General features: G+C 60.9%; 6 protein-coding genes across 6 annotated transcripts; 3 read left to right on the forward strand and 3 right to left on the reverse strand.

Moving 5' to 3' along the window:
* Window positions 1–36: 36 nt before the first annotated feature.
* On the forward strand, window positions 37–1,787 carry SPRG_05261 (STE/STE20/YSK protein kinase). The gene is made up of 10 exons (XM_012343861.1): window positions 37–238; window positions 281–414; window positions 459–507; window positions 550–686; window positions 731–787; window positions 836–913; window positions 960–1,167; window positions 1,212–1,384; window positions 1,430–1,538; window positions 1,591–1,787. The coding sequence occupies exons 1-10, from the start codon at window positions 71–73 to the stop codon at window positions 1,759–1,761; spliced, it is 1,284 nt and encodes a 427-aa protein (XP_012199251.1). The 5' UTR covers window positions 37–70; the 3' UTR covers window positions 1,762–1,787.
* A 36-nt stretch (window positions 1,788–1,823) lies between these two features.
* Window positions 1,824–5,656, reverse strand: SPRG_05262 (hypothetical protein). The gene is made up of 7 exons (XM_012343862.1): window positions 4,619–5,656; window positions 4,184–4,565; window positions 3,754–4,130; window positions 2,961–3,700; window positions 2,808–2,913; window positions 2,082–2,755; window positions 1,824–2,031 (listed from the first exon to the last, which is right to left on the reverse strand). The coding sequence occupies exons 1-7, from the start codon at window positions 5,630–5,632 to the stop codon at window positions 1,857–1,859; spliced, it is 3,468 nt and encodes a 1,155-aa protein (XP_012199252.1). The 5' UTR covers window positions 5,633–5,656; the 3' UTR covers window positions 1,824–1,856.
* Window positions 5,657–7,607: 1,951 nt separating this feature from the next.
* Window positions 7,608–12,430, forward strand: SPRG_05263 (hypothetical protein). Its single transcript, XM_012343863.1, has 10 exons — window positions 7,608–8,464; window positions 8,509–8,668; window positions 8,713–9,621; window positions 9,717–10,225; window positions 10,271–11,198; window positions 11,253–11,471; window positions 11,517–11,638; window positions 11,688–11,989; window positions 12,034–12,134; window positions 12,183–12,430. Exons 1-10 carry the CDS (start codon window positions 7,632–7,634, stop codon window positions 12,372–12,374), a joined length of 4,275 nt encoding a protein of 1,424 aa, XP_012199253.1. The 5' UTR covers window positions 7,608–7,631; the 3' UTR covers window positions 12,375–12,430.
* Window positions 12,431–12,435: 5 nt separating this feature from the next.
* Window positions 12,436–15,580, forward strand: SPRG_05264 (hypothetical protein). The gene is made up of 9 exons (XM_012343864.1): window positions 12,436–12,604; window positions 12,653–12,680; window positions 12,728–13,138; window positions 13,188–13,252; window positions 13,292–14,177; window positions 14,230–14,645; window positions 14,694–14,998; window positions 15,048–15,195; window positions 15,243–15,580. Exons 1-9 carry the CDS (start codon window positions 12,447–12,449, stop codon window positions 15,547–15,549), a joined length of 2,724 nt encoding a protein of 907 aa, XP_012199254.1. The 5' UTR covers window positions 12,436–12,446; the 3' UTR covers window positions 15,550–15,580.
* A 1,032-nt stretch (window positions 15,581–16,612) lies between these two features.
* On the reverse strand, window positions 16,613–18,789 carry SPRG_05265 (hypothetical protein; the record flags this gene model as incomplete). The annotated part of the gene is made up of 2 exons (XM_012343865.1): window positions 16,613–17,049; window positions 17,099–18,789. 2 exons carry the CDS (start codon window positions 18,787–18,789, stop codon window positions 16,650–16,652), a joined length of 2,091 nt encoding a protein of 696 aa, XP_012199255.1. The 3' UTR covers window positions 16,613–16,649.
* A 521-nt stretch (window positions 18,790–19,310) lies between these two features.
* On the reverse strand, window positions 19,311–21,088 carry SPRG_05266 (glucose-6-phosphate dehydrogenase). The gene is made up of 3 exons (XM_012343866.1): window positions 21,015–21,088; window positions 20,833–20,955; window positions 19,311–20,775 (listed from the first exon to the last, which is right to left on the reverse strand). Exons 1-3 carry the CDS (start codon window positions 21,075–21,077, stop codon window positions 19,354–19,356), a joined length of 1,608 nt encoding a protein of 535 aa, XP_012199256.1. The 5' UTR covers window positions 21,078–21,088; the 3' UTR covers window positions 19,311–19,353.
* Window positions 21,089–21,525: the final 437 nt, after the last annotated feature.

A 21,525-nucleotide genomic window follows, 5' to 3' on the forward strand; every position in this document is an offset into this window, starting at 1 on the left:
CGGAAATAGTGTGCGACCACGGGTTGTCCGGTAAAATTTCAGAGCAGCGAGAGTAATTCCGAGACGGCCAATGCAGCAAGCGCCGATGATGGACAGCTGCTTCGACGTCCTCGCCAAGGTCGGCGACGGCGCCTTCGGCGAGGTCTACAAGGGCATTGACCGCCGGACCAACGAGATCTGCGCCATCAAGATCATCGACCTCGAAGCTGCGGAAGACGAGATCGACGACATCCAGAAGGTCCGGCGCATCGCGTGGTCGCCGCTAAGCCCATGCTTGTAGGAGATTGCCGTGCTCTCGCAGTGCGCATGTCCGCAGCTGACTAAGTACAACGGCTCGTTCATCGTGGGCACGAAGCTCTGGATCATCATGGAGTACCTCGCGGGCGGCTCCGTCTTGGACCTCATGTCGCCCGGGTACGCGATGGCACGCCTGTTGGTCCATGGCTCATGCGCTGTAGGCCACTCAACGAAGTCTACATTGCCATCATTTTGCACGAGCTGCTCAAGGTACGGGCCCATTCTTCGTCTAGAAGGAGCGATCGTGTGTAGGGTCTCGTGTACTTGCATTCGGAGAAGAAGATCCATCGCGACGTCAAGGCCGCCAACATCTTGCTCGCAGGCGACGGCCGCGTCAAGCTCGCCGACTTTGGCGTCACGGGACAGCTCACCGACACGATGACGAAGCGGTACGAACCGCACGTGGTCTTGGTCCCCGATGCCATGATATTAGGAACACGGTGGTGGGCACGCCGTTCTGGATGGCGCCCGAAGTGATCCAGCAATCCAAGTCTGAGACTTATCCTGTTGCCGTCTCTCCACACGTTCTTTTGCGTAGCTACGACTCCAAGGCAGACATTTGGTCGGTCGGTATCACGGCCATCGAGATGGCCAAGGGCGAACCACCCCACTCGTCGTACGTCTTATGTCCCATACGATGGCGTCGCCTCATGCATGAGTAGGCTGCACCCGATGAAGGTGCTCTTTGTGATCCCAAAGGACCCACCGCCGACGCTGGACGGCGACTTCTCGCCCAAGTTGAAAGACTTTGTGTCAGCGTGCCTCAAGAAGGACGCCGCCGAGCGACCGACGGCGCTCGAGCTGCTCAAGCACCCGTTCCTGACCACGCGCGTGGCCAAGGACGTATCGTCCCTCACCGAGCTCATCGAAGTACGTTGGGCGACGACGAGAAGCAGCTCATGGGGTGCGACTAGCGCGCGCAAATCCAAGTCCACGCACCCATTGACGAGTCCAACCGAAGCTTCTCGAGCGTCACGAGCTCGTCGGCAAAAGAGTCGCATCTCGACTTTGACGACGGCTGGGATTTTGGCGCGACCGTGCGCCTTAACAAGGACGCGCTCTCGCCCAAGCCCCAGACGTCCGAAGCGTACGCTTCCTTGCCACGGGTGTTATAATCGAGGCTATGTTCTAGTGTCTTTCAGACGGCAGGCTTGGCGGCGTCCCTACCTACGTCCATGCTCAGCGACGACGACCTCGGCGAAGTGCTCTTTGAAGATGTGCTCAAGCCTGCCGTGTTTGAGGTACTGCATTGCTTGCAGACGACGAGCAGCCATCGTGATGCGCTGTCTGTAGACCGTCGAAGACACAGACGACGAAGAGACACAAGACTTGCTTCTGGAGCTTCTCCACTCGCTCGAGTCGCTCAGCGTCGATCAGCCGCGGCTCATGGGCAGCGTCTTGCGCAGAATATCGCGCGGCCTCCAGTCGCACACCGACCCGCGCGTCCGAGCCTTCCACGCGTAATAAATACTTCTACATCCTTGTCCGCATCCGCGTCAGTCTCCGCGAAAAGCAAAGATAAAATAGCCGTGCGTTGTTGATCGCTGTAGTTTGGTAATCTATTTCCACGTCCCCCGCTTTGGCGGCGTCGTGGCCGAGCTGCTCCGGCGGGGCAGACTCGCGGTCGAGCTCACGCTCGTGAGGCTCGTGCGGCTCACCGTCGAAGCTGAGCTCGTGCTGGATCGGCGCTGAATACCAGGCTCTTCCTTGCGCGCCACCTTGGCCGACCGACTCCTATGTAAATCGTCTAAGATATGGCAGACAACAATATACGACAAACGTACGTTGTGAGGGGCGTGCGCATGGACGAACTCGACGTCAGCGAGGTCCGCGTCGGCGTCGTGGCAAGCGACGGCACGGTCGGACGCTTGCGCTTGGCCGCTTCGTCCTGCGGCAGCGTCACGCGGCGGTTCGCAGCTGCCTTCTTGGCCGCCTGGATCGCACGCATGGCGAGGGACGCAATGCTGCCGCGGTCCGACTCGGTTTCCGTGCCTGACGAAGACGTCGTTTGACTACCGGTTCGACTCCGAAGAGTCGTACGTTTGAGTGGTTCGACGGGGCTGCTTCCCGCGCTCTTGGATTTCGGCTTGACGGGCGTCGAGTCCTTGTCCAGCGAGAGGCGCGGAATGAGCTTCATCGTGGTCCGGCGGCGGGCATCGTTGAGGTTTTGGCGGAGCTTGGCAATCTCTTGCTCGCGCGCTTGGAGCTGCTTGGCTAGCGACTCCTGGTGCGCCATCGTGACGGTCGACTTGGACTGCCACTGGCGGCGCTGGCGCTGCTCCTGGTCGGCGTGGCTGCCTTCCTGCTGCCGCGCCTCGCGCTCTTGCTTCCACTTCTCGGCCATCGCCGCGTTCGACGACTTGAGCGTCGACATGGATCCCTTGAGGTCTTCGAGCGCCTTGGTGCGCGACTCGACAAGTGTTGTGATCTTGTCGAGCTGGTGCTTGTGCTCTCGTTTCTACCCAGTTGCCTTCAGCATCCAGCAACAACCTATCAAGAATGGATCCTACCATCGTCGCGATCGACTGGTTGGCCTGCATGATCTTGGTGTTGGCCACCGAGAGCTGCTGCTTGAGGCTCTTGATTTCCGTAAAGGCCTGCTTGCCCGAGATGAGACTCTTGGAGTTCTTGGGCTTGAGGCCCTGGATGTCGACGCGGCGCACGCGCTCGGCAACTGCATCGAGCGGTACGTTTCGCTGGCCGTCGAGAAGCCCGGTGCGACGTTGAGGATCATGACCGTCTTGCTCTGGCCGCCACCGAGCACGTCTTGCAGCGCGTACGTGAGCTTCGAGTTGCGGTACGGCACGTGCGAGCTCTTGCGGTCGAGGGCTTCCATGACGTCGCCGAGGGCCGAGAGCGACTTGTTGATCGCCGCCGTCTCCTTGAGGGCGTCGCCGTCGACGCCGCTGACCTTGACGCGCTCCGAGCCCGCGAGATCGACGAGGTACAGCGTGCCGCGGAGCCCTGTCGTCGACTTGACGTTGAGGATAACGACGCAGTGCGACCGACTCGAGCGGTCGTGCACGTTGGTGCGGCTCGTCGCACGGTGCTTCTGCGCCTGCGCAAGGAGCGCGAGCGCGTGCGTCGGCGAGTACGACGTCTGCATCGTGAGCTGCGGGAGGCAGACCTCGCCCGTGTCGCCGTCCGTGTGGATCTGCAGGAGCGGGTTGTCGGGCTCGAGGAGGTCCCGGATGTTTTCGTTGTAGATCTCAAAGACGCCAAGGTTGACTTGGTACATCGTCTCGTGGTTGGACGGCGGCGAGGCAAACGTCGACTCGCCTGCGGTGTCGGCGACCACGACGCCGCGCAGCGAGAGCGCGTCGTAGAGGTGCGAGAGGAGTCGCTGGTTGAGACCCGGCTGGTCCGGCGTGCCTTCCATCGTGTACGTCTTGCCCGAGCCCGTCTACATCGCCACATGCACTTGAGGATCCGCACGAAAATAGGAGCAAAATGTACCTGGCCGTAGGCAAAGATGCAGGCCTTGAAGCCGTCGACGACCGCCTGGGCGACAGGCTCGACCTCGCGGAAGACATCCATCTGCGAGTCGTGCTGGCCGAGGACGCGGTCAAAAGTGAACATCTTCCACGGCGCTGCGTTGGTCTGCGAGTGGTCGTCAAAGACACTCTCCGTCTTGAGTTCGAGCGCGGCCACGTCCGTGATGCTGAGCACATCGACCGCGAGCGGCACCGTATGGCTCACGCGCGGGTCGCGGCTGAGCAGCGGACGCACGCGGCAAAACACTTGGATGTTGCCCGTGAGGTTCTGGAGCCGCGAGAGAAGCGCTGCGTTGCGGCGGCGCTCGAGCACATACTTCTGCGCAATTTCGCCTTCGACTAGAGCACATCCCACTCGTGAGACATGAAGATATCTATCGGGAGAAGCGTACTCTGCTGCGACGGCGACGCCATCGCGTTGGCGTGGCGCGACTTTTCGAGGTCGCGCTGCACGCCTTCGTACTTGTCCATGAGCTCGTCGAATTGCGTCTGGAGGCTCTCGAACGACGTCTTGGACGACTCGAGCTCCTGCACGAGCATGCTCTGGCGCGTGCGCTCCGTGTCGAGCTTGACCGAGAGTTGGTCGTTGAGCTCCTTGATGCGTGCGCACTCGACTTGCAGCTCGTTCATCGAGCGCTCGAGCGCCACATAGTTGGCGTGGTCGTCCTGGAATGACTGGAGCGTCTGCAACTGCGATTGTGCCAGGGCAAACTCTTCCTTGGTCGACACCAAGGTGGCTTCCATCGTCGCGAGCTCCCCTTGCAAGCGCTCAACCTACGGACGAGGTGGATGGGATAGGTATATGCAACGGAAGGGGATGGGCGTACCTCGCTTTCGGTCTGTTTGATCACGAGCGCCTTCTCGATGAGTTCGTCCGACATCTCACTGATCTCGGTCTCCATCGCCTGGATGTGCGCTTCGTTGTCGCGGAGTTCCACGAGCTCTTCTTCGAGCTCCATTCTCCGATCTTCTTCTTCTTGGAGGCGCCGTGCGAGCTCCTCCATTTCTTCTTCCAGGATGACGATCTGCCGCTCGGATTCCTCCGCGTCGCGGTCGGCCGACGAAATGTGGCGCAGCGGCGCGTCCGACTCGGGCGACAAGAGCATGTCTTCGTCGTCTTCGTCGTCCTCGTCACCGTTGCGGAGGCCCTCATGCTCTTCGAGGTCCTCGTCGTCGTCCTCGTCGTTGTTGTTGTTGTCGAAATCGGCGCGCTCGTCGAGGTCGTCGTCCATGCTGTCGTTATCAAACGACGACGACGGCGACGTCGGGAGCAGCGGCGACGATGGCATGTGCGCGCTGCTCTCGCCGGCTTTCTGGTGCAGCTGCAACGCAAAGAGCTCCGACTTGAGGTCGAGGATCTCGGTCCGGAACCGCTCGGTCGTCAGCTCGTGCTCCTTCTCGATCTCGTCATAGTCGTTCTGGAGAAAGACCTTGTCTTCGAGTGCGCGCTCAAGTTGGTGCTTGAGGTCGGACGTCGAGGCCTCGAGGATCCGGACTTGGGTCGTGAGGCGATCCATGTCGGTCTCCCATGCCATCTTCTCGGTCGCGAGCGTCGTCGCCTGCTCCTTGTACTTTTCGAGCTCGGTCTGGACGGACGCAGCGTCCTGGTAGCTTACGACGAGCTTCTCCTTCGTGTCGGCGAGCTCTTGCTCGAGGCGCTCGGCCGAGTAGCGCCACTTGTTGGCGGCCTCCTCGGCGTCGTCGAGGGCCTTCTCGAGCTCGGCCTCGATCTGCGCGCTGGCCTGGACGAGCTGGTCGTAGTCGTCCGTCTTGAGGAAGAGGTCGTCCTTGGCGCTCTCCAGCTCCCGGCGCAGGGCCGCGATGGTCTCATGGTCGTCCATCTCTGCTATGGTGTCAAGCCTCGGGCACGCTGAACACTGGCGTGTCCAGCTGCGAAGTGTGAAATTCGGTCGTAACATCCGAATTCTGCTGAAAAGTCCGAATTGGCACCCGCTTCGAGCCTAAAATTAGGGCGCAAGAACGGGCAAAGATACGTGGGGGCAGGCGCAGACATGCCTAAATTCATCCCATCAACCTTTTCCCCGTGTGTGCTCAGACGACGACTGACGCACCTTGGCGAATTGGATGGCCTCCACGCGACGCCCAAGTGCAACTTGAAGTTGGACGGAGCAGGCTCGGCAGCTACTCCTTCGCCTCGCTGGTTGACCACCGCGTGATAGCCGCTTCTGCGGGCGGGAAGCCAAGCGTACCATGTACAGCAGGATCTTGTAGCGCTGCTGCGGTCGACGGAATCTGCCGCGCCGAGGGCGCCACCCGCGCCCCTACGCGTCCATTGGTATCGCGACTCACGCTACAGGAGCACTGGATCGATCTCGCCAGCGCGAACGACTCACGCACCCCGTTGCGGTACTCACTGAGCTTATGGACCTACACTCTGCGGCCGAAGTTGACACCATAGCATAGCAGTTGGGCAGGTGGGATCTGCCACAACTGCACGGCGAGCCCACAAGGCGGACGAGCTCGAATGTGACCGTCGTAGCGACAGGGTGGGCCGCAGCCATGAGGCCAGTCTCGGCGACGCTGACGACTGTGCGAGTCGCAGCAATCAGATGTCCTGCCCTCGAACGTTCTGACTTGGCCGAGGGAAAGCTTGGCGTCGTGGTTGAAGACAGCGCCGCCCTGCTCCTGCGAAAAGATACTGGCTGATGGATTTTCATGATGATGATGATGATCGATCAAGTTCTTCCGGCACCGAGGACAAGCTTCGCCAGCAGCTTGTCGACGCATCGACACTGGCTTCGTGACGTCGATCGGCAAGCTACTCGACGGATTCTAGAAATCCACGAGTAAAAACAGCGTCTGCGTTCTGGCGTTGAGCTACGTACTGGCTGCAACCAACCCCTGCGAGGAGTTGAAGAACTTGCGCGCACGTGCTTGGGCAAACGGTGCACTCGACCAGCGACATTCGACTTGGGTGCGAGAAAAATACTCTAGCTACTCGGCCCGCTACACACAGTAGCCTCCCGCAGGAATGGGGCGCGGCTGCGGTGGCATCGGTCCAGCCAGCGTGGCACCATCCCTGTTTGCTTTCGGTCTCAGAGGCGCATTTGCCACGCAGTGCGCAAGTTGGGTCGAGTCGGCCACGTGGCCGCTAGCCCGCACGCCATACCAAGGGTATGTCCAGACGTGTAGCTATGGCGATGTGGGCGTGCAGGACGGCGAGGAACTAGGAACTCAGTTCAACGACGCCGTTTTGTACTGGTGCACCAGAGTGGCCACAGTGCCTGGATAGCCTTGGTCATGTGTTTACCCTGGCCTCGGTCGTCCGACGTGGGCAAGTGCAGTGCGATCCGTGGCTTCGTGCTGCCGTGGTCGTAGCATGACGTAGTAGATCTGACGCTGTCATTCTCGCCCGTCGCGGCTGTCGTTGGCGCCGCTGCGTCGACCATGCAGGTGCTTTCAACAACGGTCCACACCATGGTCTGTGGTCCATCTCGCTGCTTCAGCTTTTGCTAATGGCGTTGCGATCCTCGATGGCCCGTCGCCTCATCCATCTGGCGTCAAGTAATAAGGCGTAACATTGTATCAATGAATCTTCAGATCCATCGCTCACTCCTTTGAAGCCTGTGCACCCAGAGCCCATGAGTGATAAGAGCTCTTCGAATCGTACGGCGGTCGATTCCTTACAGGCGCTTGCGTCGTCTCCCAAGCTACCCGACGACGTTGCCGCTTCAACAGACCTTGCCCGACTTGCCCGTTGCCAGCATTTGGCTTCGAACTTCGAATACGACACTTGCTGTTTGTATGGAGAGGTGGCAATCGAAGTTGGAAGAAATGGGCCAACTTCAAGGTTTAGACTTTTTCTTCGGTGGCGGCTTCATGGGCGAGACCGAGACCGGCGTTGTCTGGAGTCGACCGCGGACCGCGACCGAGGCGAACGCGTATGCATGGACCCGCGGAGTGACGTCCGGGGACATGGTGCGCATGGACGACGGAAGCGTGCTTCCACTGCTGCAGCTGGAGCGGGACATGGACGTTTGCCGCGGGAACGCCACGTCGAGCGTCGACCTCGAGGACCTGGGCATGCTCACGCACTTGAACGAGCCGTCGATGGTACACTGCCTCGAGGAGCGCTTCATGGTCGACAAGGTCTATTGCCACACGGGCGAGATGCTGCTGGCGGTGAACCCGTTCAAGACGATTCCGCGGCTCTACGATGTGGACGCGTACCACGCGACGCTCCACGCTAGCATGCACAAGGTGCCGCATGTGTTCACGACCGCCCACGACACGTACCAAGCTCTGCACACGACGAACCCGGCGACGAACACGCACATGAACCAGACCGTCTTGGTGAGCGGCGAGAGCGGGTCGGGGAAGACCGAGTCGACCAAGTTCATCATGCAGTACCTCGCGGTCGTGAGCAAGGTCGACGCGACCAGCCATAGCAACAGCATTGCGGACCAAGTCTTGCAGTCCAACCCGATCTTGGAGTCGTTTGGGAACGCACGGACGCTGCGCAACGACAACTCGAGCCGGTTTGGCAAGTTTGTCAAGATCTGGTTTGCGCCCCAGAAGCACGACACGCTGCGCCTCATTGGCACCACGATCGAGACGTACTTGCTCGAGAAGGTTCGCTTGGTGCACCAGGCTAACGGCGAGCGCAACTTTCACATCTTCTACGAGCTCCTCGCCGCCGCTGCGGCCAATCCGTGCGTTGCACTTCTTCTTCTTTGATGTCAAGCTCTTTGTGTAGGCTGCTCCGCGCGAGCTTGCACTTGGAGGCGCCGGTCACGGCCTATGCATACCTCGGTGGCAGCGGCTGCTTCGTGCGCCAAGACAAGGTGCGCGACGTGGACGAGTTTCAAAAGACAATGCGCGCGATGGCGATCGTGGGCTTTGAAGAGCACGAAAAGGTCGTAGCTTGTCTCGACTTGGACCACCGCTGACGACGGTGTAGGCGTCCATTTTGGAGATCGTCGCGAGTCTCCTGCATCTCGGCAACATGGTGTTTGGGCTCCAGCCGGGCGGCGGCAGCGGCGGGTCGGACGCGACCATGTCGGACGTCGCGTCGTTCCAGGAGCTCAATTGGGTCGCGTCGCTGCTCGCGGTGGAGCCGGACCGGCTTCGGAGTGCGCTCACGAAGCGGCAAATCAAGGCCAAGGACGAGTGGTACGTGGTGCAGTTGACGGTGGCGCAAGCCGAAGAGGCGCGCGACGCGATGGCGCGCTCGATCTACGGGTACCTCTTTGAGTGGATCGTCGCGAAAGTAAACACGTGCATTGGCGGGCGCGAGTGCGACGCGACCGACCGCTTCATTGGCGTTCTCGATATCTTTGGCTTCGAGTCGTTTGACGTCAACAGCTTTGAGCAGCTCTGCATCAACTACGCCAACGAGCGCCTCCAGCACCACTTTATCGACTTCGTCCTGACGCAGGAGCAGAAGCGGTACATGGCCGAGGGCATTCCGTGGGTGACCTTGTCCGTGCCGCTCAACGACGGCTGCCTTGATATTCTGGAAGCCCGACCCACGGGGGTCCTTGCCCTCCTCGACGAAGAGTGCAACATTCCAAAAGGCTCGGACGCAGGCCTCACGCGCAAGCTCTACCAGATCTACAGCAACCACAAGCACTTTAGCGCATCCCGGCGTGACCAAGTCGAGCTCGCTTTCGTCATCAAGCACTACGCCGGCGCCGTGCGCTACGACGCGCGCGGCTTTTGCGAGAAGAACCGCGACAAGCCGCACCAAGAAATCTTCGACCTGCTCTCCTCGTCCTCGAACGCGTTCATTGCGCTCCTCTGCCGGCCCGTCGACGTACTCGTCGAGAACGCGGCGAGTTTGCCGACGCTCCGGCGCAAGTCGTCGATCGTCTCGATGGGGCTTGGCTCCCAGTTTCGCCGGCAGCTGCACCAGCTTCTCGAAATGATCGCGCTCACACAACCCACTACATTCGGTGTCTCAAGCCCAACGACGCCAACAAGAAAGAGCTCTTCCAGCGCCAGCGCATGGCCGATCAGCTGCGCTACGGCGGCGTCCTCGAAGCCGTGCGCATCGCCCGCCTCGGCTACTCGGTGCACATGAAACACGCGCAATTTGTCGACCGGTACCGGCTCTTGAGCTCTATCCAGCGATCGGTGTCACTCGATACACTGATACAAACGCTCACGACGACGATGGCAACGACGTGGCCGCATCGAGGCGACGCAGAAGAAGCCGCCTCCGTGTCGGCATTGTACCGCTTTGGCCTTGAGAAGGGCACGACGCTCGTGTTTCTGCGGCAGTCGACGTTCGACTTTTTAGAGCTCGCGGTGGGCAGCCGCTTGAAAGTAAGCGCAATTCGAGTGCAAGCGTTTGCACGCATGGCGCTCCAGCGCAGTCGCTTCTGGACAGCGCAGCGCTCCGTTCAAACCCTGCAGCGCGTCGCGCGTGGCTTCTTGGCCCGCTGCATTTCTCGCCGCATGCGCTCTCGACGGTACGATGTGCGGAACAAGGACGTGGGCTTATCGCTACGCGGTAGGCGCCTCGCTCTATACCTTCAAGCGTGGTACCGCGGCCGTCGGCAGCGAATCGCGTGGCAATGTTTCAAGGAGCTGCGCGCGAGTCTTCGTATTCAGCGCCAGTGGCGCCGATATGCTGCGCAGCAGACGTACTACCGTACGCGCCGCAACGTGGTGCGTTTGCAGTGCCGGTGGCGCGTCCGAATGGCGTGTCGAGCGCTGCAGGGGCGCAAGACTGACGCCATGTCGCTCCAGCGCACGATTCTGGAGCGCAACGAGCTGCGTCAGCGACTTTTGGTGACGCAGAACGAGGCCGAGAACGCCAAGCGGCGCGCGGCCGAGGCGGAGCGCCAGCTGCAAGAGATGAAGGCGCTCGTCCATGCGATGCAACATGACGGGCATCGATCCGAGCCAGTGGTGACGAGTACCCCGCCGTCTGTAAAGGAACCAGCCGTCCTGGCGGCGCTACAGACGACCGTCGACGCGCCCCGCACGCTCACGCAGCCGCAACGCAAGGTGTCGACTGACCGTGTCTTGCTCCCAACTGCCCCGACGCCGCCGCCGCCGGCGATCCATGTGTCGCCTACCGCGCTCCCAGCCACCGATGTTGTAGCACGAACGGTCGCTGTCTGTACGGAACAACGCGCGACTCGAGATCGCGACCACCCCGAGGGCCCAAGCGACCTTGCAGTCGCTTCGACGCCCCGTGACTTAGCGCCGATAGAGACGCAGGTTTTTGTACCTCGGCGCCCGTTGAGTGCCGTGGTCAAGGAAGTAAACGACCAGCATCGGGCGATGACGACCGTGGCAGCCGACTTTGTCGCTGCTTGCATCGGCCACGCCTCGGATGCTACGCTCGTGCGACCGCGTCCGACGCTGCCCCCGCGTGAATTGCGCGAGATCACTTATCCCTTCTCCGGCGACGTCGCGACGGATGTGTCTTTGGTGGTGCGATAAAACCTGCGTCGAAATGGATGTACAAGGCGCTCATGACAACCCTAGACGCCATCGCCCGTCCAGCATGCTGTCCCGGTGCCGACAGAGATGCCACGACCGCCGTCGAGCGAAAGACCGCCTTCTCCCTTGCTCGAGCACCACACGCCGTACCAGACGTGGACCACCACGTCGTTGGTGACGCTAAGCGAGGCGCTTGACCGAGGGCAAGATCCCGACGAGCAAGACGCATCGGGCCGCACGCTGCTGCACGTGGCCGTTGAGACGGTAGACCTGTCTGTGCCAGGCGCAGCTGCTATATTCCGTGTGTAGGGCAATGCAGAGATGGTCGATCTGCTTTTGCAGCACAAGGCGAGCGTCGTGCTCGCCGACTTTGCCGCGCAGGAGACACCGTACCACGTGGCGGCCAAGCTCGCCAACATGGAAATCTCGGGGTACGCTTGATACTTTGATACAGATGACGGAGGTGATCACCACATGTAGCATCTTTTGTCGCCCCGACATTTACCCGCAGCTCGATGTCAACCTGCCGGACAAGGAAGGCAACACGGTGCTGCACTTGGTGGCCATGTCGCCCCGCCCGACGGCCGCCTATGTGCTGGAACTCTACCTCTGCATGGGCGCCGATCCGAATGCGCAAAACGTCCTCGGACGCACGCCGCTGCATGTCTGCACACTGCACCGGCGCGACGCCACGCTCATCGAGCGCCTGATGTCGTTTGGCGCCGACCCCAACGTCTACGCGATCGACCGCAAGATGCCTCTGCACATTGCTGCCAAGCGAGGTGCGCTCCATTTCTCGACCAAACAAAAACCACCTTCTCCGTAGGTCTGGTCGACGCCTGCATCCAGCTCGTCAAGGGCGGTGCGAGCATGACGCTGCGTGACGGCAACTACGAGTGCGTCGTCAACTCGGAGCTCGCGAACCAGGTACACGCGTCGTCTTGCCGCTCACATGAGAGTTGAGAACAAATGTAGTTGCGACCACATCTGCGTCACCCGCCACATCTGGTGCCCGATGCAGACGCGGATGCGTGCATGCTCTGCGCGTACCCGTTTAATTTTCTCGTCCGGCGCCACCACTGCCGCGTCTGCGGCATCGTCGGCTGCTCGGATTGCGTCAGCAACAAGCGCTGCGTCGCTTGTGTCGCCGCCTTTCCCGACACCTGATAGATGTATATATATATATATAATCGCCCTTCTGATTTACGAGTCTATTTCTTGCCGGCGCGTTGTTGCTTGATGCCAGTGACGCTGCCAGGACTCAGGTCGAAGCGGTCGACGAAGCGCCGGGACGACGCGCCGACGCATGTCCTCAAGCGCGAGACAATCATGAGCATGCTCCACGACCTCCAGGAGCGTGCCACGTCACGAGGGTACCAGTCGTTTGGCAACCTCCAGTACGTCGCCTGTCTACCTCGTGCGTCGTCGTTTCATGCGCGGTGTAGGCACCTCGAAGAGCAGGCCAAGGCGCAGGTGCGACGTCTCGACCGACTCGGCGTCGCGCAATCTTGGCTGTGTAGACGATCTCCAACTTTCTCTCGGTGCGGTACCACGAGATCTACGGCGTCCGAGGGGACACCGCGCCCGAAGTCGACCACGACGCGAAGCTGCAGAGCTTGGAGACAAAGCCGCCCCTCCGCCGGTCGCAGTCGACGCTCGACGTGGTGCCTGCAAGGTTAACGCGCCGGCCGTCGCTCGCGGGTCGGCTGCCCGAGGTAGCCAAGCCGGTCGAGCCGGTCGCGCGTATCGAGGTGCCAAAAGAGGCACCACCCGCGGCCATCGACCGCCAACTTCCACCGCTCTACTACAAGATGAAGGCGATTTGGACGACGCCGCTGACGAGCAAACCGTCCGAGGAGGAGTGGGTTGGCCTCCCTGTGGCCGCGCACACGGTGCGCAGTGTCTTTGGCCTCGACGTCTACGAAGCCCGTGTACGAACACGGAGATTGCACGCATGTAGAAAGGCTGACCATGGGGCAGGGCATTGCCAAGACCTTTCTCGTCGAGACGGTCGAGTCGCTGTACCAGCTCTACACCAAAGAGCGGTAAACGATCCATGGTAGGTGACGCTCATGCGACGGTAGAATCCACGGGCGCGAAGGCCACATGCGCGAGCTCATGCAGAAAGCCGTCTTCTCGTCGACGACAAGCAACCGCGTCATGGCGCTCCTCAAGCAAATCGACAGCTTTAGCATCTTCCTCACCAACGAGGACCGCGAGTTGGCGACGACGACCATGGACAGGACCACGACGCCCGTCACCCCCAGTACCGCAGCCTCGCCCAAACTGCAAAAGAAGACGACAGCCATCCACGCGGCGCCGATCCCAGAGCACACAGCGGCCGCCGAGGCAGCGTCGCGCAACCCTAGTAGCCCGACCAAGCGCCAAACGAGCCTCGCAACTTCCGCCCTTTTGCTTCGCCCGGAAATGACGCCGTCGGCGCAGAACCGCAGCGACATGATCGACGTCTACCTCCGCGAGTGCGCGCATCTGCACGTGTTCCCGTCCAAGAAGGTGCTCGCGCTTGTCGACACGCCGGTCGTCGACTTGAGCAAGTTTCACATCGGCAAGCTCGGTGCGATCGCGCTCCTTTCGGCGCTGCATTTGAACGCAGGGTTGCAAGTGCTCGACGTCTCGTACAACTTTGTCTTGGCCGCTGGCGGCAACCACGTGTGCGCCCTCCTCGAGCTTCGCAGCTGCCCGCGCCTCTCGCGCCTCGCACTCGCCAAGAACCGAATTGGATCGCCCATGGCCAGTCGCCTCCTCCACGCGCTGACAACGAGCCAAGTGCCGCTGACGGACCTCGACCTCAGCGGCAACGAAATCCACGATCGGCACATTGACGAGCCGCTCGGCGTCTTCTTGTCCATGACACCGACGCTCACGTCGCTCAACATGAGCGAGAACCAGCTGCGCGATCCGAGTGCCAAGGCCATTGCGCGCGCGCTCGGCACCGACGGCAAGCTCAAGGTACCCCTTGGTGTGTCGTACTAGCCTTCGATTGAGTGAGTTTGAACTGTAGATTCTCAACGTGGCGTGGAACGCCATGACGCCCAAAGGCGCCGGTAGCCTCGTGCAGGCGCTGAGCGGCAACCGGTGCCTCGAGACAATCAACTTGAGCTGGAACCGACTCGGGCACAGCACGGGCTGCATCATGGCCACCATTCTCTTGAGCAACCAGACGCTTCAGGTCGTCGACCTTGCGAGCGGCCAGCTCTCGGCCGTGTCCATCTACCTCATGGCCGATGCGCTTCAGTACAACCGCGGGCTCGCGCACTTGACGCTCGACCAGAACGCGATTGATGATGACGGCATGCGCGTGCTCCTCCGCACGACGCGACACCGCGCTAAGCCCCACCCGCTCACACTGCGTCTCAACAACATGGTCTTTGAAGCCACCAACGGGCCGCCCATTTTCAACGTCGTCAACCCCGCAGGGTTATTATCTCGAGCGATTGATCGGTTGATAGGTTGATAAATCGCTAGGTGCTACCACTTGAATCTCCCAGCGCCCGCGGACCGCGCCGTTTTCGAGCTCTTGCGCGTGCGTGCGGCGAACGGCGTTGGCAGCTTTCACAACATGTCGATCAACGGCGCGCCGACGGAGAACCTTCGGCGCCTCGAGCGCATCGCCGCGACGACGACGACGACGGCGGTCGCCTTCCAACTGGACTTTGTCCTCAACCCCGAGCCGCCTCGGTCCGAGACGGTGCATTTCCGCCTCGACCTTGCGTCGCCGCACGACCGGGCCATGGTGCTCATCCTCATGCAGCGCGCGAACGCCGAGCGAGGTCGACACTATTGCGCCCTTTTCGGGTGTAGAACGATGGGTTGTTGTAGGGGAGAACTGGCGCAACGAGACGCTCGATGGCGTCCCGTTCGAGTTTCAAGAAGACACGATGGGGCCGCCATGGCTCGAGGCGCACGAGAAAGGCATCCTCGAGCTCGACTATGTGAGCACGCGGCTCTTTTGCGAAAAGCACTATGCGTAGAGGATTCCTTGGTTTGCATAGCGTCTTTGATATGACCCTGTAGCCTCGACTTGGGCAAGCCCACAGACCGCGCCATCGCGTGGAAGCTGCTCGAGCGCGTCGAGCGCAGCCACCAAGTGCTGCCGGACCGCAGCGACGCGTGGCACAACATGACGCTGGACGGCGAGCCGATCGCGCTGCGGGAGTGGGAGAAGCCGTCGTTTGCCCTCCGAGGCAAGTGGAAATGGCGCGTTCCGACCATGGGGCTGCTCGAATTTGACTTTTACACGCCCGAGCCGCACCAAGTGCACGCCAAGCACTACCATCTCGACCTCGCGAACGCCCACGACCGGCACATTGTACCGCCTTGACTTGTGTGCGACGTCCACAACGCTGTGTAGGCCCAAGAGCTCCGCGTGCGGAGCTTCGAGTCGGTCGGCGAGTGCTGGTGGAACGAAGAGATTGACGGGTACCCGTTCCGCATGGCCGAGTCCGCCACGACCGACTACGAGTTCCCGCGCAAAGGCATTCTGAGCTTTGATTTCCTTGTGCTCCGGCCCGCGCACTATGTGCAGAGCATGTCGCTCGAGCTCTGCTCGTGGGATCTGTCGCAATTCGACGACTTTTTCTGCGCCGAGCTCCTCCGCCGCCTCTCGATCGCCGAGCCCCACGACTATGTGTGGACCAACACGACCCTCAATGACAAGACGTATGTCCTGCGACCCCACGTGATGCTGCCGGCGCAGGTATTACATACAACCTTCCAGTACATACGTGGCACGCGCGTAGGGCAAACTGGTCTTCTCGGCCATGATGTTCCACGGTCTGGCCGCGCCAGCATCCGACGACGCCTTTCAGCTCTTGTGCGAGGTTCGTGCCTTCGATCTCTTCTGGCATCTATGCCAATGACTCGCGTAGCAATTGCACCTCGCGCCCGGACCACCAGAAACGCGTCCTCTCGGTCGCGTGCGGGTACTACCGATACCGATGGCGGCGCGACGCAGTCTCGTAGTACGTGTGAGTAGCCCACGCACCGACGACGACCTGGCCACGAAGACGAGACGAACGACCAGCAGCGACTCTACTTTACTCGGTAACAGCGCAAACTTTGAGAATTGGGCGCGACGGCAGTGGACTAGCGCCCATCTGGCCACGCTTCTGGCCACGTTTGAAGCCGAGCAGCACCGGCAGCAGGCGTTCGACGTACTATAGGATCTCTGCACTGGATACCTAACTATGGTGCTAGCTTGTGTACGGCAACGTACTGGAGAAGCCGGCGGCGATGGCGTTGGCGATTCAGCTGCACAGCCAAGCCATGGCGCGCTTCGTCGGCATTGGCGACTTTACCGAGTTTCAAAATGCGTGCGTCAAGGTCTTTCTGCAAGCCCGTTTCAACCCGAGCAGCGCTGTGTAGCCGTCGCTGTCCCATTAACATTGTCCGTCTAGAATTACTACTATTATGTACCTATGACTACTCGCGCAGACGCTGCAAGAGGTGCAGTTTGATCTCTTCGTGGCCGGCGACCTTGGCCGCGTCCGACGGTAGCCGACCGTCGCGGTCCACGACCGTCTGCGACGCGCCGTTCTGCAAGAGGTACTCGCAGCAGAGCACGTGCCCGGCCTTGGCGCTGAGATGCAGCGCTGTTTCGTTCGAGCCGGAGGTTGTCCCGTTGATGTCGACGCCGTGCGCGAGGCAGCGCATGAGTCGGCGCACGTCGCCCGCGGCCGCCGCCGAAAGCAAGTCCGACGGCGTCACGCTGACGTGGTCGCGGAACCCGCAAAATTCGTACTTGGCTTTGATCCACTTTTCCTTTTCGTTGCGCGGCGCTTGGGGCGTTGGCTTGACCCACCCCGGCGCGATCGATGCCTCCCTAAGATCGTAGATCATAAGCAGTCGAGAAGAATCGAGCCATGTCCGACCAGACGCGATTGACCGCCGCGTTGCCGAGGTGCGTCCGGAGTAATTCGAGTACGGTCACGTCCCAAGAGTCGAGGATAAGGGACCGCACTTTGGAGACGTGCACGCCGAGGCTGCGGTGGATACCGGAGCATTCGATGCAGAGGAAGGCGCCAATGTTGATGGACACCCACTCGCTCGGGCTCGTGCCGCAGTCGGCGCACTGACCGTTGGCGTCCATGAGCTCGCGTACGAGGCGCGGCTGGGCAGGATCGACCTCGCTTCGGTGGGCTTGCAACCCGAGCATGCTCTCGGTGCTTTCTTGGGCAGCGTCGATCCACGACTGCATATCGGCTTCGCTTGTCGCTTGCAGAATCGTCTTGGTCTGGTTGTTGTCGAGCACTTCAAAGCTAAAGGGGAGGCCCTTCGCGCACGGCCGGACCTTGGACACCATGAGGTCCGAGACGAGGCTGAGCTCCATTTCCTTTTGGTTCTTGATCGAGTAGAGCTTGCCTTGGTGGATCTGAAACCACACGCGCTTCCAGCTCTTCGATGGAAACATGCCGCTGCGCACGATGAGGAAGCCTTGCTTCTCCGTCTTGTTGAGGCGCCGGCCCGCCGCGGTCTCGACCGACAAAATCTCGACGGGCAGCGACGCCGGGTACGCCGACGAGAGCCGGTCCGAAAGCAGCGCGCGCTGGCTGGTCCACATCAGGTCGTCCTTCTCAAACTGGTCGCGGGCAAACTGCAGCGAGGCCTGGCGCGCGCGAAGGGCCGGCTCGATGCTCTTGACGAGCTCGTGGCACGCGTGAAAGTGCCCGAGGTACGAGTACAAGGTCGAGTTGAAGGCTTCGACGAGCACAAACTTCTTCTTGGCGTCCAAAAGGTTAAAGTACCGGACGCAGTCGAAGCGCGCGAGCTCAAACTTGCAGCGCGCTTGCATGAGCTCCTTGGCCTTCTCCGAGTCGCCGGTCTCATTGCTATTGCTGTCGTCCGTTAAGTCGGGCGCCGACGTGAGCGAGAAGGACGCGCTGCGCGTCGAGAAGGACGGCGCCTGCTTCGTCGAACTCAGCGACTTGCCGAGGAGCGCTTCGTACTCTTCGCCCGCCTTGGCGACGTCGCGCCGGAGGTCGGCCGCCTGCTTGAGCTCGGCGTCGCAGAATTGCTCGACGGGGCCATAGAGAAGGGCGTCGACGCTGAGGAGGAAGCTGTGGCGAGAGCTCTGGATTTGAGCCAGCGCGTCGTGAAAGTCGTTGAGGATCGTCGAGAGGTCGCCAAGCTCGGCGTAGCAGGACGTGAAGAGCGTCCGCGAGTACTTGGCCGAGTAGATGCCCGCCAAGGTCGTCTCTGCTTCGCCCCACTGGGTTCCAGACGTGACAAAGTCCTTGGCCCGACCGAGGAGTTCCTTCATGAAGCTACGGAGACCGCTCATGCTCTCGTCGAGGCCTTCGAGATTCTTCCGGAACATGGGCGAGTCAGCGACGTAGTCGAGCACGACATGCTTGCCAACCGAGGACGAGACGAGGGTCGCGCCGCTGCCAGCGTCAAAGGCCAGTGTCGGCGTCGGTGACGTCTGCGTCTCGCGCACGGACCGGCGCGTCTCGAGCACGTCGAGGTTGCCGTATTTGCGCCGGTAGCGCAGCAGCTGGCTTTGCAACGAAGCGACCTCCTCCTCCAGCTGCGCCACGCGGGGACAGGCGCATGCTGCTGCCATCGTCCGCGCTGATGCTGCTTTTGCCAACCTTGTAAAAATACCAGGATCCTACGTTCTGATTGGCTAAAAAGACGACCATCGACGACCCCGCGGCCACGCCACGATCGCCGCTCGTACACGCTGTGGCCGTGCTGCCATGCAGCATGCAGGCTCGGATCGGTCTCGGCGGAAGCAGCAGCTGAAGACAGGTACCAGAACCTGCACAGCAACGATGGGCTGGCTGGCGGCCACTGCAACTCGGACGAAAGCTCGCCGGTGTCCAGCGGGCACGCATCGCGCCGTCGGCGTAGCAAGCTGGTAAAGCAGGGGCATCGCATACGACGCTGGATGGTTCCGGCGACAAGACCAGCCAGCGCAACGCGGTGCTTGAGCTGGCACATTGACCACTGACCACCGCCTCGGCAGCAGCTCGCTCCGCATGTCATTCCGGCAACTCCATGCGCCCTGCCATTCTGCAATGCTATTGACGCACGCCACTACGTCGCGAGTACGATTTGCGGATCATGGCCGCAGTAGGCTAAGAGAATGCTTGCAGCTAGTTGATACAGAGTCTTATTGGCGAGCTTATAGCAGCGAGCCCTTGCGCGCATACGTGTACGTGCCGCTGTGGTACTCAAAGCCGACCTTCTTGACGAGCTCGTCCGACTCTTTCGGGCCGCGCGAGCCAAACGCGTACGGGATCGGCTGGACGCGGTTCGACTCGATCTCGTCGAGCAGCGGCGTAAAGATCTTCCACGCCGCCTTGAGCTCATCGTCGCGGACAAACGTCGCCTGCTTCCCGCGGAGTACGTCGAGCACGAGGCGCGTGTACGCGTCTGGAAGGTACGTGTCGGCGTAGCGCTCGTGGTACGTCAAATCGAGCTCGCTGGCGACCGCCTTGGTCGAGAGCCCCGGCGACTTGACGTTGGTCTTCATGTAGACGGCCTCGTTGGGCTGGAGACGCAGCACGAGCTCGTTCCGCGGAATGTCCGCGCCCGGAAACATGTGCGACGCGCCGGGCGCGGGCTTGAACTGAATGCGCACCTCCACCTTGCGCTCGTTGAGCGCCTTGCCGGCCTTCATGATGAAGGGCACGCCGTCCCAGCGCGCGTTCTTGATGTTCATGACGACGGTCGCAAACGTGGGCGTGACCGAGCCTTGGGGCACCGTCGGGTCGTCGAGGTACCCGACCTCCTTTTCGTTGCCCGTGTACTGGCCCATCACCGTGTTGTCAAGCGAGACTGGGTCGATGCACTCGAGCACCTTGACCTTCTCGTCGCGCACAAAGTTCGAGTAGTCAGCGCCGGACGCACGCACAGGCGGCTCCATCGCGACCAACGAGAGCACTTGGAGGAGGTGGTTCTGCATCACGTCGCGGATGATGCCGTACGAGTCAAAGTAGCCGCCCCGACCCTGCGTGCCAATGTCCTCCTTGAACGTAATCATGACACTCGAGATGTAGTTGCGGTTCCAAAGCGGCTCGAACGTGTTGTTGGCGAACCGGAGAAGCATGAGGTTCTGGACCATCTCTTTTCCGAGGTAATGGTCGATGCGGTAAATCTCGTCTTCGGTGAAGAGCGCGCTCATGTCCCGCGAGAGCTCGCTAAAGGACGCGAGGTCGTGGCCAAACGGCTTCTCGACGATGAGGCGGTTCCAGCCCGCGCTCGAGAGCGCCGACGCCTTGATGGACGTGCCAATTGGCACAAAGACGTTGGGCGGGATTGCAAAGTAGAAGAGGCGGTTCTTGATCTCAAAGCCGGTCGCGTTCTCGAGGAGGCTCATCTCCTTGCTGACAGCGCCCACGTCCGACGCCGAGTCGTACGCGCCCGCGCGGTAGATGCACATGTCCAAGAACGCCGCCTTCTTCGCCTCGTCCTTGGTCTTGAGGTAGCCGGCAATGAACGCCCGGAACTCCGCGTCCGACTTCTTGGACCGCGCGTAGCCGACAATGATCGTATGTGGCGGCAAGAAGCCATGCTCAAAGAGGTCATAAAGCGACGGGTACGTCTAGCCAGGATTACATCATGAGGTCGGTGCATGGGCAACCATGGCATGTGCTCGCACCTTCTTCTTGGCGAGGTCGCCGGACGCGCCAATGACAAAGATGGTCAAGGCCTGGTGCTTGTAGGTGCAGCTCGTAGCCCGATCGTCGCTCATGCTGTGGAGACGGAGGATGGAAGAATGGACCTAAGGGCCGAGGAAGAGCTCCATGAGCCTCGGCGCTTCCTTCCGCAGGGTGCTTCTACCTCGCAACGACCTTCAAGATCACAAAATGACCTGTCGGGAACGACAATCGCATGGGTTCGCATTAAATGTAAGCGTCTTTTAATGTCCGCCTTTCGCAACTCAATACAAAAACAATGGTATTTAGAATGATTGCAGTAAAATAATATTCTGGATCGCACGTTCCACACGCAGAAGATTCTTCGACGCGCCGCACGTCAGTTCAACACGCCGATCGTGATTTCCACCAATCGTTTCCGTGGAATCTCTTATCAAGGCTGTGATTGGCCAGAATAAAAAATCCACTGGCATGCCTCGGGATTGGCTTGGAACGGACAGGCCGTGAAAAATGTGAAAAACGTGAAATCCCGAGGACTCGCGAATTCGCGAGCGCGATGACGCCCATCGCATCCGTGAAGCAGTCCCTTCCCGAAGCGACTGCCGACTTGCTCCATGTTGCAACGGACTCACAAACGAACATAAGCACCCGGCAAGCCATGTACGAGTAGTATCAAGAACTGCAGAGCAGCGTTC

The sequence above is a fragment of the Saprolegnia parasitica genome (assembly GCF_000151545.1).
Source record: "Saprolegnia parasitica CBS 223.65 unplaced genomic scaffold supercont2.15, whole genome shotgun sequence".
Taxonomy (NCBI): Eukaryota; Oomycota; class Saprolegniomycetes; order Saprolegniales; family Saprolegniaceae; genus Saprolegnia; species Saprolegnia parasitica.